General features: G+C 41.9%; 1 protein-coding gene and 1 long non-coding RNA gene across 2 annotated transcripts; one reads left to right on the forward strand and one right to left on the reverse strand.

Moving 5' to 3' along the window:
• Positions 1-1,824: 1,824 nt before the first annotated feature.
• Positions 1,825-2,744, reverse strand: LOC134194162 (uncharacterized). The gene is made up of 3 exons (XR_009972151.1): positions 2,665-2,744; positions 2,455-2,604; positions 1,825-2,396 (listed from the first exon to the last, which is right to left on the reverse strand). It is a non-coding gene; the product is annotated as an uncharacterized LOC134194162 (long non-coding RNA).
• A 461-nt stretch (positions 2,745-3,205) lies between these two features.
• On the forward strand, positions 3,206-12,866 carry LOC134194363 (uncharacterized). The gene is made up of 3 exons (XM_062663290.1): positions 3,206-4,148; positions 10,837-11,110; positions 11,176-12,866. The coding sequence occupies exons 1-3, from the start codon at positions 3,206-3,208 to the stop codon at positions 12,710-12,712; spliced, it is 2,754 nt and encodes a 917-aa protein (XP_062519274.1). The 3' UTR covers positions 12,713-12,866.
• Positions 12,867-13,256: the final 390 nt, after the last annotated feature.

Genomic DNA, 13,256 nt, shown 5'->3' on the forward strand with positions numbered 1-13,256 from the left:
CAGTAAGCCACCCATGGATCCGCGCCAGTGATCCAAAGGCATTCATAGCTCAACAAATCTGAAACAGTGAGGTCAACTGCAGCCAGTACTTCACTGTAGACTACCCATTTGTACATTCTGCAAATCATCCGTGCCTCTTTAACAACAAAATTCTGAATCTAATCTCAGGCGGGTGCATGGCTCTGATTAGCCCATTTCACATGGAACAGTTTGAGTTATATTGCTCCCATAGTTGACTGAAATGAGTCATGATCAAGTGCATGGAATGACACTAGTTTCTCCGTTATCTCAAATGACGAGGTTCAGTGGCATACGCAATCCTAAATTTTTGGGGTTTGAGTAGTATATTTTAATATCAGTTTATGGGAGAACTCTCACTAAAATCAAAAAACTCTCAGATCAAATTCGTTCCGTCGTGACACAACCCATAGCAACCGTTTACTACAGACTTTTACCAGAACGGAGAAATATAGCATTGAAATATCCTGTGTTGGCGTGTTTAGTACCCGTATGTTCCTTTCAGACTAAATCATTGCTGGCTAGCAATGAAGACCAATACCTGTGCACTTTTCAAGGTAAGGATTGTGAGAAATTCGGCAGTTGGTTGTGATTTATTTATTTAAGAAAACTGGGACTCCAAACTTATCGTGATGTGTTTCTTTTCTATTATTTGTCTAGTACACTTGTGAAACTTAGTTAGGGTAGTGCAGGGTTCCTTTGCTTGGCGGTACACCCGTTTAGAACCACAAATGAGTGCGATTTCTCAGTCGTTCAGTAATCTCTGCTTTGAAAAGTTTGTCAAGCGTTTATTAGACGCTACACATGCGGTGAGCCTGGGGCTCTTCTCAGCAGCTTTCATAGTTGCAGTTGTAAATTGTGTTAAGCAGCCAAGCGCAGTACCCTGCAAAAACCCAAATGCAGTGCAGCCTTGTTCATAAAATTCATTCGGCTAAGGTTCCTAAGAAGGTTCACTCAACCTATCCATATTTGCCACAAAGGCTCTGCGAAGAACTTCACGCTGCACGACAACCCTGTAGGCTGAATTCTGAGTGATACAATCCAGTGTCTGTTGCTCCTGCTCTAGTTTGTGTCTCAAAGAGACCATCTCTTGGCAACAAAGGCACGGTACTCATTGCATTGCAGTGTCCACATGAACACCAGTAGGTGTTGCCTAGATAGCCCTGATTTGGTCCCTCTAAATGTTCGGTCTCTAATGCAATATCATCTTGTCCAGTTAGAGTTTCAGGCTCCTGTAAGCATGGCAATATCTGCTCAAATGAAGAACCTGCACTCTCTGCCATGACTGCAGAACACAATAAAACCGCAACTATGAAAACAGTCCTCAGTGGGGTGCCAACTAATTAGAAGAGTGGTAGTGCCCCAGGCTCACCGCATGTGTAGCAAACTTTTCCAAAACTGACTCTAAACGACTGAGAAATCGCACTCATTTTCGGTTCTAAACAGGTGTACCGCCAAGCAAAGGCTACCCTAACTAAGTTTCACAAGTGTACTAGGCAATTAATAGAAAAGAAACATACCACGATAAGTTTGGGGTCCCAGTTTGCTCTAATTAACTAGTCAATAAATCACAACTTACTGCCATATGTCTCACGATCCTTACCTTAAAAAGTGCACAAGTATCGGTCTTCCTTGCTGGCCAGCAATGATTTAGTCTGAAAGAAACATACAGTTACTAAACACGCCCCCACAAAACATTTCATTGCCTTATTTCTCCGTCATGGTATAAGTCTGCAGTAAACGGTTGATAGGGGTTGTGTCACGACTTGACAGCTTTCATCTGTGAGAGACCGAATATGCTAGAATCGGTGCAAACCTCGATTTTCTGATTTCTACATTATAAATAAATTTAACGTTTCTTACGACTGTTGTTGTAGTAACACGATGTAAAGCTGCTTGAAAGTGGATGCATACTTTCGAACACAAAGCCACACCTAGGCAACCACACCGTAGTAACTCCGTGACAACAACTAGATTGCAACGCATTACAATATCACACAACGAGGTCGGAGGTTTTCGTTCGCTGAAGAGTTACACATCTCATAAAATAACCTCTAGATAAATCACTATTCGATTGGAAGTTGTTACAACAGACCTAGCCATTCTGTGTCAGATCACGTGATCAAAAATCTCGCTGCCACAGCCGAGCTGTTTCACTCCTATTGCTGACTTCAAACGCCTTGAGATTCACTTCACTACCGCTTTCTGTTGTTTTCGCTTCTCGAAATCAGGTTCACACAACGTTTCTTGCCGAACATGATCGACTCTGGTGAACGCGCGGCGCTCCCACAAACGGCTTGCTTCGAATTCTGCTCTCAACGAATCGTTCTTCTGGTGATAAACAACTTCGAACGAGTTTTTCATGCGTTTTCCTTCAGCTGTAACAAGAAATGCGATTCTAGAAACCGTTCACGAGATCGATTACAGGAAACCAACGCGTTTCACCAAGATGGCGCGTATTGAGCCTAGGGTATTGGTCAGATGGCTCAGCCCACGGACGGCGTACCGAGATGAAACTTAGCGTACAACGTCGCCAGTTACTTGTAGACCAATCTTAGTTATCGAAGTACGTCGTTAGTCTCCTTCCTACGACACTAGTTTAGGTCCAAAGTTTGAAAGAACACTAGTCTAGCAAGACTTACTGACCGGTGAGTGCGTGGTTCACTGCAGCGACTCAACAACAGCGCGAATAGACCAATTTGAATATACGATTTGTAGCGCAATCGTTTAGGAGTCCGAGGATGCAATTCCGTAGAGAGAGCACGGAAATAATTTACATAAATTTTTATTGCAGTCAACGTAGTTGCCATAACTACAAGTTTAAAACAGAATGTTAGCGGTTAAAATTTAGTTTACAAAATTGTTTTATAAGATGTACATAGATATGTAGTATCGTTTGAATTAGTCTAAAGCTTAATTTTTAACAATTTGACAAAGTTCTAGCATACCAGGCATATATATAAAGCTTGGAGCCTAATTTTAAAAGATTCAAATTCAAATTCAAATTCAGGCGCAATCTGCGTCCTTTCTCTAGGGTGCAATTGCATTGACCTACAACGGAATCGAAGATAAACGACGAAGATTAGTCGTTCAGAGCTTGAATCATTGAGATTGCCCACGTGATACTAAAGTTAATTAGGTGTGAATTATCCTGCTGACACTACCCCATCACGTGAAAGAGGGCAGGATGAGTTCGCTTTTCATCGCATGGTTAGCAGTCGCTAGAGTACATCAGCTTGTCCAGTCCCAGAGCATTCCAAGACTCACGATCGCTCTCATCTTACCCAGTCGGGCGGAGTTTCTTCAACTGAAAACCAACATCACGTACGAGCAGCTCAAGGACACGTATATCAATGCCATTACGGACGCCGACTGGTACTACGGCCATGTAAAGTCTGGATACAATTTAGAGTACTTCTTCCTAGATTCCACAAGTCATCCAAGCGTCTTTATCAGCCAATTCCTGAGTCTACTCTCGAACGAGTTGCCTCCACCGGTGGCTATGATTGGTCCGTTTCATGTGGATCGGTTGAGTTATATAGCTCCATTGGCTGAAATGAGTCAAGTGCCACTCGTTTCTCCGTGGATACCTTTGTCTCAAATGAAGAGGTACCTCCCACACTCAAACAGAATGGCATTATCGATGCAAGCAGCGCGGAGTTCGCACGGAGACGAGCTGATCAGAATTCTGAAGTATTACGGTTGGTCGCATATCGCTTTCGTCATCACACAATCTCCACTACAACATCATTCTCCATATCAACAGGATATCAGAAACGTTCGTTACGGGACTGAAGCTCTCGACGTGACTGTAGTGGCTACCGCTTGGATTCCACCCGCTGAAGACTACGGGAACGACACGGAGGCATTTGAGGAGGCCATAACACCAGAATTGGAGAAGATCTGGAACAGCGGCGCAACCGTCATTGTTCTCTCTATTGAGCAAGTTACTCTGACTTACGAAGTACTGATGCAAGCTGCCAACAAGTTTGGACTTATCAATAATTCTACTGCTTGGATCAGTCTGAACGTCGGAGCCGAACGTGACCCTGAATGGGCGATTGATAGAGTTCGACAAGACGTTCTCAATTTACTAGACGGAATGATCGTTACTGCCACTGATCTAAACGGTATGAATGTTCCGATATTATAAGTTAATAATTACCGTATTTTCTGCAAATGTAACTTGTGCATCTAGGCGCAGAAACCTATAGACTGACGGGAAACTAGCCACTAAAATTTGCTTGTTAAAATGCCATAACAGTACTGTAGTCTAAAAGTCTCCAACAATTTTACCATTTAGAGGACAGTTTGAAAAGGTATCTAAAATTGAGCAAACTAGAGTTGAACTGTTTCCTATATGTAAGGAAGACTACTCTTACGAAAGGACTTACACCTTTAGTAAAGTACCAGCAAACTTACACAAACAATTATTGTGTACTTTAAAGTTTGTTCTAAATATTTTAGTTACTAGTAGAGATATAGATCTATGGGATTATGCTTATTTTACATTTTCAGGCATACATAGGATAGCTTAATCACAAATATATGTAAATACACACACACACACACACACACACACACACACACACACACACACACACACACACACACACACACACACACACACACACACACACACAACACATTATTCCTTGCTTTGGGTTACTAGGCTCGTACCCACTCCTCTCTTCAGGCTCGCTTCACGTGTTTTAGCACGTGCATTTTGTTCTCCTAAGTAGTAGTAGTGGAACAAAAAGCACGTGCTAAAACACGTGGAGCGCGCGCGAGGAGAGGAGTTACTACTATTCCAAACTATTAGCTCCATCGGTGACCAGTGTTTCTATTAGAGGATGGGTAACTATATATTTTCAAAGTTTGATACCGTGTTAGTAAAGAGCTCTGACTCCCTCCCCAGACCGATTTTACAAAAAATTAATTCTATTAACTCTTTTCTTTAAACTTTTATTTTATTATCAATTGCTACGTCTGCAAAGTAACAATATTCAAAACGTTTGGCTTCAGCTTCAAATCGACGTGCATTCTTGAATATCATTGCACTTCCGGTATTCATTCCTTCTAGTAGAAGCGATAGTACAACATGACTATCTACATTCGTCTCTTTAACTGTAGAAACAATTTCTGGATCCTACGTCTAGCTCACTTGCATGTTTCCAACCACCATTGAGCTTGCCGAGAACTTCCGGCTCACTGGACCGTTGCACGAAGATAGTATGGATGACATTACGAGCCTTTCTTCCATTGAGTTGGCAAAACTAAAGGGTAGAACCCAAACCCTGGCACAAAGATTTGTTACACGAGGTAAAACCAGCAGATGGATCGATTTTTACCTCTGTTACGCTGACGAGCGTATTTGACGTCTCTTCCAAACAATATATGAACACCCCAAGGTAGTGAAACTCATCAAATATTGAACTTGATCGCAACAAAATATTCTGTAATATGAGAAGCCACTTGTTGTTATTAACTAATCTACGGTCAGCTAGGAACACGTGTAACGTACACGTATTGTTCCGTTGTGTTCTTTATCTAGTACCGTTGTGCACTAATTATGATACGAGTTAGTAACGCCACATGGTGACAGGAGTATGGAGCTGCGAGTTCCAGCTAAAGCTCCGTTTGAAAATTGGCTATCCAGTGCATTTGCTGAGATGACAAAATAGGTTTGATCGTTACCGGAATGCAGCAAGATTGAAGAATAAGTACGGTACCGTACAAGTCTCAACTCTCCTTTACTCCATGGGAGACATAGCTGAAGAGATTCTGACATCAATGTCGCTGTCGCAGAATGACGCAGCGGATTACTTTATTGTCATACAGAGGTTTAAACAACACTTCATAAAAAAAAATTTCATTCTTGAACGTGCTATATTTAATCAGCGACGTCAGAACAAGGGTAGGCTGGAGAGTCCAGCCTGTCATCTCCCCGCTGTGGAGAAAGACCGGCTGGAGACATTTGCCACTCAAACAAACCGCCGACTCTCTATCCTCCAATTGGAGTGCCGTTCAATGTTTGTGCATCCTCGATAGGGTTGCACGTCGCTATTGGCTCTTTGCTAACGTAATTTTGCTTGACAAAAGTGCGTGTAGTCTAGACACCTGCCATCCAAGTCTACAAACATCAGGTCAACTCTTTGCAGCTCTTTTCGTTGTCTGTCTCTCGTTTTAAGAGCGCTATACTCAAACTTTAGCACAAAGGCGAACAAAAGGTCGACTCCAATGTACGCAAATCATAGCTCTGCTCGTCGCCCTGCGTTGAATGCAAATACCACGCTTTTTGTAGATGGTCTACTCGTTTAGCGCATGCAACGTACGACACCCTAAGCGACTAAAAGTTGTCTTGCATGCACTGCCTATTCCTCCAAGTACGAAGAGGAAGACAAAGCAGAAGACGACATGCAGTGTAGCTCACAATTAACGAAATGTGATATCAGACGGTAAAAGCAATTGACTACTCAGTTACAAATGCATTAGTGGAGAGCCAAAGCGACTGGCATTGCTATCAGCCGATGTCTAAATACACGTGCATGCACAAACACTAACCAAACGTGTAAAATACAGATTGGAGATTAGTTAGTCAGCAGTTTCCTTTGAGTGGCGAATGTTTCCAGCCGGTCTTTCTCCGCCGCGGTGGGAGATGACCGACTGGACTCGAGCCTGTGACGATGGAAAAACCGTAGATACCTTTATCACCGCCCCTCTACAAAGTTGCCGAGCACTGTCAGTATGGTCAGTTACATGACGAGATGATTCGCGACAGAATAGTCTTCGGTCTCAAAGACGCAACGCTTGCGCATAAGCTTCAACTTGATTCGGATTTCACGCTGGAGAAGGCTATTACCAGAGCTTGGCAAAGCGAAGCATTCAAAAAACAACAACACGCAAAGCACAGGCAATTCCAGGAAGTCACAGAAGACGTATCATCAATAGGTGTGAAGAAACCGACAAAGAAACAGGCGTATTGGACGCAACAATTGAGACCGCGTGACACAAAGATGCCAGATAAGCTGGAAACACGAACGGAAGTCTGTGGTAGATGTGGCCAAGCACCCATCCATAGCAGGAGCAAATGCCAAGCCCGGAAATCAAAGTGCTTCAAACGGGACACTTTGGAGCAGAATGTCGAAGCAAGAGCGTGAGACAGTCCGCAAGATGGATGAAGGAGAGATAGATCCGAAAGAGGAAGATTTTCTATTCATGGGCGGCTTAGAATCCTAGGGCAGCCAGCCTTGGATCATTGATATCAAAGTCGATGGCACATATACCAGGTTCAAATAGCCACCTGAGCAGATGTAACTGTACTACCTTATGACTACTCTAGGTAGCACTTGGCCCGACAACCGAAGGCAACAAAGATGGTTTTACGATGTTCTAACCAGAGTCCTTTGGAGAGCAATGGAGAATTCTCATGCGAGTTAAAGAAAGGAGACAAGTTCGTTCAAAAGGCCTTGTATGTGGTGAAAAATATAACAAATGCTCTCCTTGGGAGACCAGCAATTGAATATTTGGGTAGTGTTGTGCGTGTAGAGAGAGTGATAGAAGAGATCGAAGACATTACCAAGAGTTACCCTAAGCTTTTCGGTATTGCTTCCGTCTCTTTATCAAATTCGTGTGAAAGAGGATGCAAGATCATACGCTTTATCTACGCCAAGAAGGATTACATTTGACTACTGCCAAAGGTAAGAGAAGAACTGTCTCTAATAGAGTCAGTGGATGTCGTAGAGCGTGTAACTGAACCAACGGATTGGTGTTCCGGAATGGTTGTGGTGCCTAAAGCAAATAGAAAGGTTAGAATTTACGTAGACCTAAGTTGAATCAAAGTGTGATAAAAGAACGGCATATCCTTCCTTCTATAAAGGACATTCTGGCCAAACTAAAGAATGCCAACATTTTCAGAAAACTTAATGCCAACTCAGGATTTGGCAGATTCTCCTCGCGAAAGGATCCTCGAGTTTGACGACCTTCATAACACCGTTTGGGCGCTACTTGTTCAAACGCCTGACTCTCGGCATTTCGTCAGCTCCTGAACATTTCCAACGACGCATGTCGTAAATCTTGGAAGGTTTATCTGGTTATGTTTGTCTGATGGATAACATTAGATTTTTGGGAAATCTAAAGCCCCGTTACACCCAGGTTGAAAAGGAAGCTCATGCAATAACGTGGTCAGCAGAAAGATTCAGCAACTATCTTATTGAGAAAGATTTTATTGTAGTGACAGACCATAAGCCCTTCAGTTCATTACTTGGGCAGAAAGGCCTGGATGAACTACCTCCGCGGATTCAACGCCTAAGAATGCGTCTCTTATTACGTACCGGGAAAAGACATTATTTCGGACGCTCTGCCTCGACAACCAGTTTCACCTTCACAAACAATAGACAAGCTATACGAGCAAGAAGTTGTCAAATATATATCAATCGTTATACAGTTGTTTCCTGCTTCCGAATCTAAAATAGAGCAAATTGAAAGGAACAAAATTCGGACGACCTATGCAACAAAGTTCGACAGTATTTAGTGTGCGGATGGCCAGTACCTCGAGTTCTCAAAGGACAGCTGAAGCAATTTTGGCAACTCCGCCATAAACTTTGTGTCCACCACAATTTGCTTTTGAGAAGCTCAAGAATAATCATTCCGTTGTCTCTGAGGGATAAAGTTCTCCGCTCTCTACATAGCAGTAACTAGGGTTTTGTGAAGTGCAGAGAGCGTTCTTTTCAATCAATTTGGTGGCCTCGTCTTCGTACACAAATAGAAGAAATTATTGCGGATTGTCCTATTTGTGCAAGAACTCACTACAACAATGCAAAACCACTTCTTCCAACTATTCTTCCAGACCTACCATTGCAAATGGTAGCAACCCACCTTTATCTACGGAAATAGCACACATACATTCTAGTGGTGGATTACTACTCAAGGTAAATTGAGACTGGTTTAGTCTGAGATACAACTTCTCAAGGATTCATTCAACAACTTAAGTCAATATTTGCACGTCATTGCATACCCAAAACAAGTCATGTCAGACAATAACCTTCAATTTTCTTCTAAGGCATTTACCAATTTTGACAAGACCTATGACTTCACTCATGTCACGTCTAGCCCTCACTTTCCTCAAAGTAATGGAGAAGCGGAACGAGCTGTTATAACTATGAAGAATCTTTTAGAGAAGGTGGATCATCCGTACTTGGCGATGCTGGCTTACAGATCAACTCCTGTCAGAAATAGTTATAGCCCAGTAGAACTCCTCATGAACACATGATTACGTTCCAATATGCCAATCATCAGGGACTTACTAAAACAATGTGTCCCGAATCTAACCATAGTAAAGAAAGCAGAAAAACAAGGAAAGAACAGGATGAAAGAAGGTCATGATCGTCGCCATAGTGCAAGAGACCTATAATGTCTTTATTCAAGTGCACGAGCATGGGTGCCCGACCAGATGGTGTGTGGTATAGAAATTGCACAGCCTGAGCAAACTACGCCACGATCATACATGATCGATACGTCAACAAATACCGTCAGAAAGAACAAACGACATTTGAATCATATTCCAGATGTGGAGGCTAGAGAAATGCCACAAGAAGAGCAACATATACCACCTCAACAAGAACAGAAGCCAGTACCATCTAAAAAGTCAGCCCATTAAGAGAATATTCTGAAGAATCTCCTGGTGGCTTGAATAAACAGTGTTGTGTTGCGTTCGGAACGTATTAATAAGAACCCGATTAGATGGGACTTATAGGAACTTGGAAAGAGAGACGTGGTATACGTCACTTGTAACTAACCTACGGTCAGCTTGGATCGCATGTACCGTACACGTATTTTGCCGTTGTATTCTTTTTATCTAGTAGCATTGTGCTCTAATTATACGAGTCATTAACGCCACAGATTCTAATCCAATCAGACTGTTCGCGATCTAGTCTCGCGTAGAAAAACCCTCCTTTTGTCGGTAAATATCAAAAGGGGATGGGTTTGTCTACGCCGGACCATTCGCGATCTCGTAGCCTCGCGTTTCCTGCTTGCTTGAGCGAAACGACGGCGCAATAACCGTTTCAACCTCGTTTAAAACAGCGCAGGCGTGTCTTGTTGCTACGGAAACAACTTAAACGTTAGACCGTTCAAACTGTGCTAGCATTAACAAGTGATAAATTTTTGGAACGTTTTAAGTGATGGTTTATATCTAAAAGGTATGTCATGAATTATAATAACCTTATTTTATTCATTGGGCCACAGGGTTAACACACATTGCGTCAGGTAAGCAACTTTGATACATGCAAGACTCTAGATACTTAGTTCACTCATGCAGTTTCATCGCCCGATTTTTCATCAAAATTCAGCGAGCAGCGTAGGCTCGATTGTCCAGCTGTTCCTCCCCCAAAAAGCAGAAAGACCCGATGATGCTGCAACTTGCTCCACAGTCTCAACTTTTTTAGCAAGCGAAAACGACATTTTTTCTTGACGGTTATACCGGTAGCTTTTGACAGATGCAGACTAAGTAATAGGCATGCGCAGTACCTAATGTTGGTCTGTCGCATTTATGGCATCAGTTACTATTATATTAAAAGCTGATGAGATCCACAAATTTCGTTTCAAAGAAAGACAATATTCGAGGAAACACGGTAATTATATGTAAATAATTTTTGGCAAGAAGATGATATATATATATATATATATATATATATATATATATATATATATATATATATGTATCAATTCTATGCTAGATGATACTGTTTTGACGTTGAGAGAGCATGGTATTATAGCAAACTTTATAAAAACAACACCTTAATATCAGTTTTGTGCTAGATTACTATGGTACACCTCTAACAGTGACACCGCATATCCTTTATCCTGAAAAATTGAAAGATGCCCTAGCTCAGTTGGTGTACGACAGTGTGTGGGCCGCAGCAATGTCTATCTATTACATGCTCTACGCAATTTCATCAAACAAAGTTGAAATTGGCGATCTCCAATTCCAACGCTGGACATCTGGAGAGCAAATAGTCGCGAACATAAAGCGGACACGTTTTGTTGGAGCAAGTGGTCTCGTGACGTTTAATAATGACGAACGACTGACATGGTCAGTTGCATGTATAACATTTACTATATACATCATGATTATTTATAATTTTTTTTGTTATTTAGGTACAATATTTATAATTTTCGACCTCAATATACTCTGAGCCGTTACGTAGGATATTATGGTTTCGGCAAAATTGCCATAGAGCATCCAATTTTTTGGCATAATAGCGAAGTTAGGAGCCCTACAGGAAAAGTTAACATTTGCCGCCATAGAGTCAACGTTCTTCTGGCAGGAGGTCGCTATAAGCCATACATCGAATTTTCAAACGGCGCCACCGACAGAAAGTATTTTGGCTGGGCTGTGGATCTATTTGAAAAAGTAGCAACAGAAAGCTGTCTGAACAATTTTAAATATTATTCTATTCAAAATATCACGTGGGATGAGGCCATTGATGTAGTAGAAAGTGGACACTTTAAGGGCATTGGGATCAGGAAATACGACGGTGTAGAATTTCATGTCGTCGTTGGACCGTTGGCCATCACGCCAGAAAGGATCTCTAAGGTTGAATTCACACGGTCTATAAAGTCGGTGTCATATCGAGTAGCGATTCTCAGACCTGAAATTGATATCACAAATTTTTGGGGATTCTTCAAGCCATTTTCGTGGGAACTATGGCTTTTGACATTTGCCTTCTTTGTGGCAGGTGGTTTCTTTGTGTTTCTGCTTGAGAGGAACCGAAAGAGGTCACATGAAGATGCCCCGAACATTATGGACTGTATCTTTGTCTCTATGTCTGTATTCTTCTTCACTCATGATAAAGGGAGTGTCATCACGAATTCCGGTCGCGGTTACATTGCTATCGCTTGGTTTCTTACTCGCGTACTCTATGCGTGCTTTACAGCTAGTCTCACTGTATTTCTTTTGAGGCGACATGAAGTAACGACATACGAGGCAATTGAAGATATTCGAGTTGGCGTTATTGGCGCATCCAACGTAACCGGAGCATTGTCCTATTTACAACATGAGTATCCGAGATTGACTTTTAAAGACATATCATCCGAAGATTGGTTGAGACGATTGATATCAAAAGAGATAACAGCCTATGTTGACGACTCATCCGTCCTGGAATTTGAAGCAAAAACTGAATGTAATATTAAGCTTCTTGACGACAAAATACGTGTAATCAACGCAGCGTTTGCTCTCAAGCACAATTCACCTTACACACAAAAGCTTAATGGAGGCATTAAGGAGGCGTGGTTCGACAATTACCTCGAGGAACTAGATCGGAAATACTTCGAATGGGCGGACTTGTGCGAAAACGACAGAAAAGTGGCAAAAGACGATTCCCTAAATCTGCATCATCTTGGAGGTCTCTTTATCATATTGTCTGCTGTGACCATAATGTGCTTACTTGGTGATCTCATACATCGTTATCTTATAAAAACTTGGTGTTTTAGTTGCAGCCTTAACGCAAAGCCAAATACATTGCAAGATGCAACTGAAGGTGATGCTGCAAAGTCTGCAGAAGCACCACCACTGGTATTTGCAAACGAAATTGATCAATGTGAGGGTCTCTCAGGTTACAATGCTATGCCAGACAACGAGCAGCAACCTTCTCCAACGACAACAATGGACCGACAAATGACTCTAGTTGGATAGATAGACCCTTTAGAAAACACTTAAAATTAATTAATTACTAAAGTTTTGCATGCAAGTACTGTATTAGTACTAGTTTCAGTGTTTCTTAGAATAGCTGTTTGATAATGTTTCGAAACGCTAAATAGATATATGTTTTCCAACACTGTACTAGAAAGCAAACATCTACAGCATCGTGTTTCATAGTGACGTCTACATAAAGTGACGTTTTCTAGTTAGGCTTCTTTGCGCTGCCGTTTGCGTTCAAGTTCAAGTACAAATTTGTAACAAATACGTCTAATCGGTTGGATCCAATAAGTGTATTCTAACTGCGCGTGTGTAGGAGCGTTTTTATAGTACGGTATTGATAAGTCGCGCTACACATCAGTCGTCATGATAGTTTACGCGATGTTTATACTGAACCAAGCTGCCCATGTAATCCATTGAATTCCTACCTGCTGTGTCCAAGTCCACTTGTTGTACTTGAGGCAATTTCTTACCTGAGACGAGCCTGCATAAAATTTGTAGCTATGGAGAGTGGGTAGAACTTTCTCCGCTTACCATGGCC

This window comes from Corticium candelabrum, chromosome 18 (assembly GCF_963422355.1).
Source record: "Corticium candelabrum chromosome 18, ooCorCand1.1, whole genome shotgun sequence".
NCBI classification, from domain to species: Eukaryota; Metazoa; Porifera; class Homoscleromorpha; order Homosclerophorida; family Plakinidae; genus Corticium; species Corticium candelabrum.

What these genes read in the sequence shown, in the direction of transcription:
- LOC134194363 (XM_062663290.1), top strand. Translation starts at nt 3,206, where the DNA reads ATGAGTTCGCTTTTCATCGCATGGTTAGCAGTCGCTAGAGTACATCAG. An exon ending in TACTGCCACTGATCTAAACG is followed by an intron (nt 4,149 to 10,836) that starts GTATGAATGTTC and finishes GTTTTGTGCTAG; the next exon opens with ATTACTATGGTACACCTCTA. An exon ending in AATGACGAACGACTGACATG is followed by an intron (nt 11,111 to 11,175) that starts GTCAGTTGCATG and finishes TTTGTTATTTAG; the next exon opens with GTACAATATTTATAATTTTC.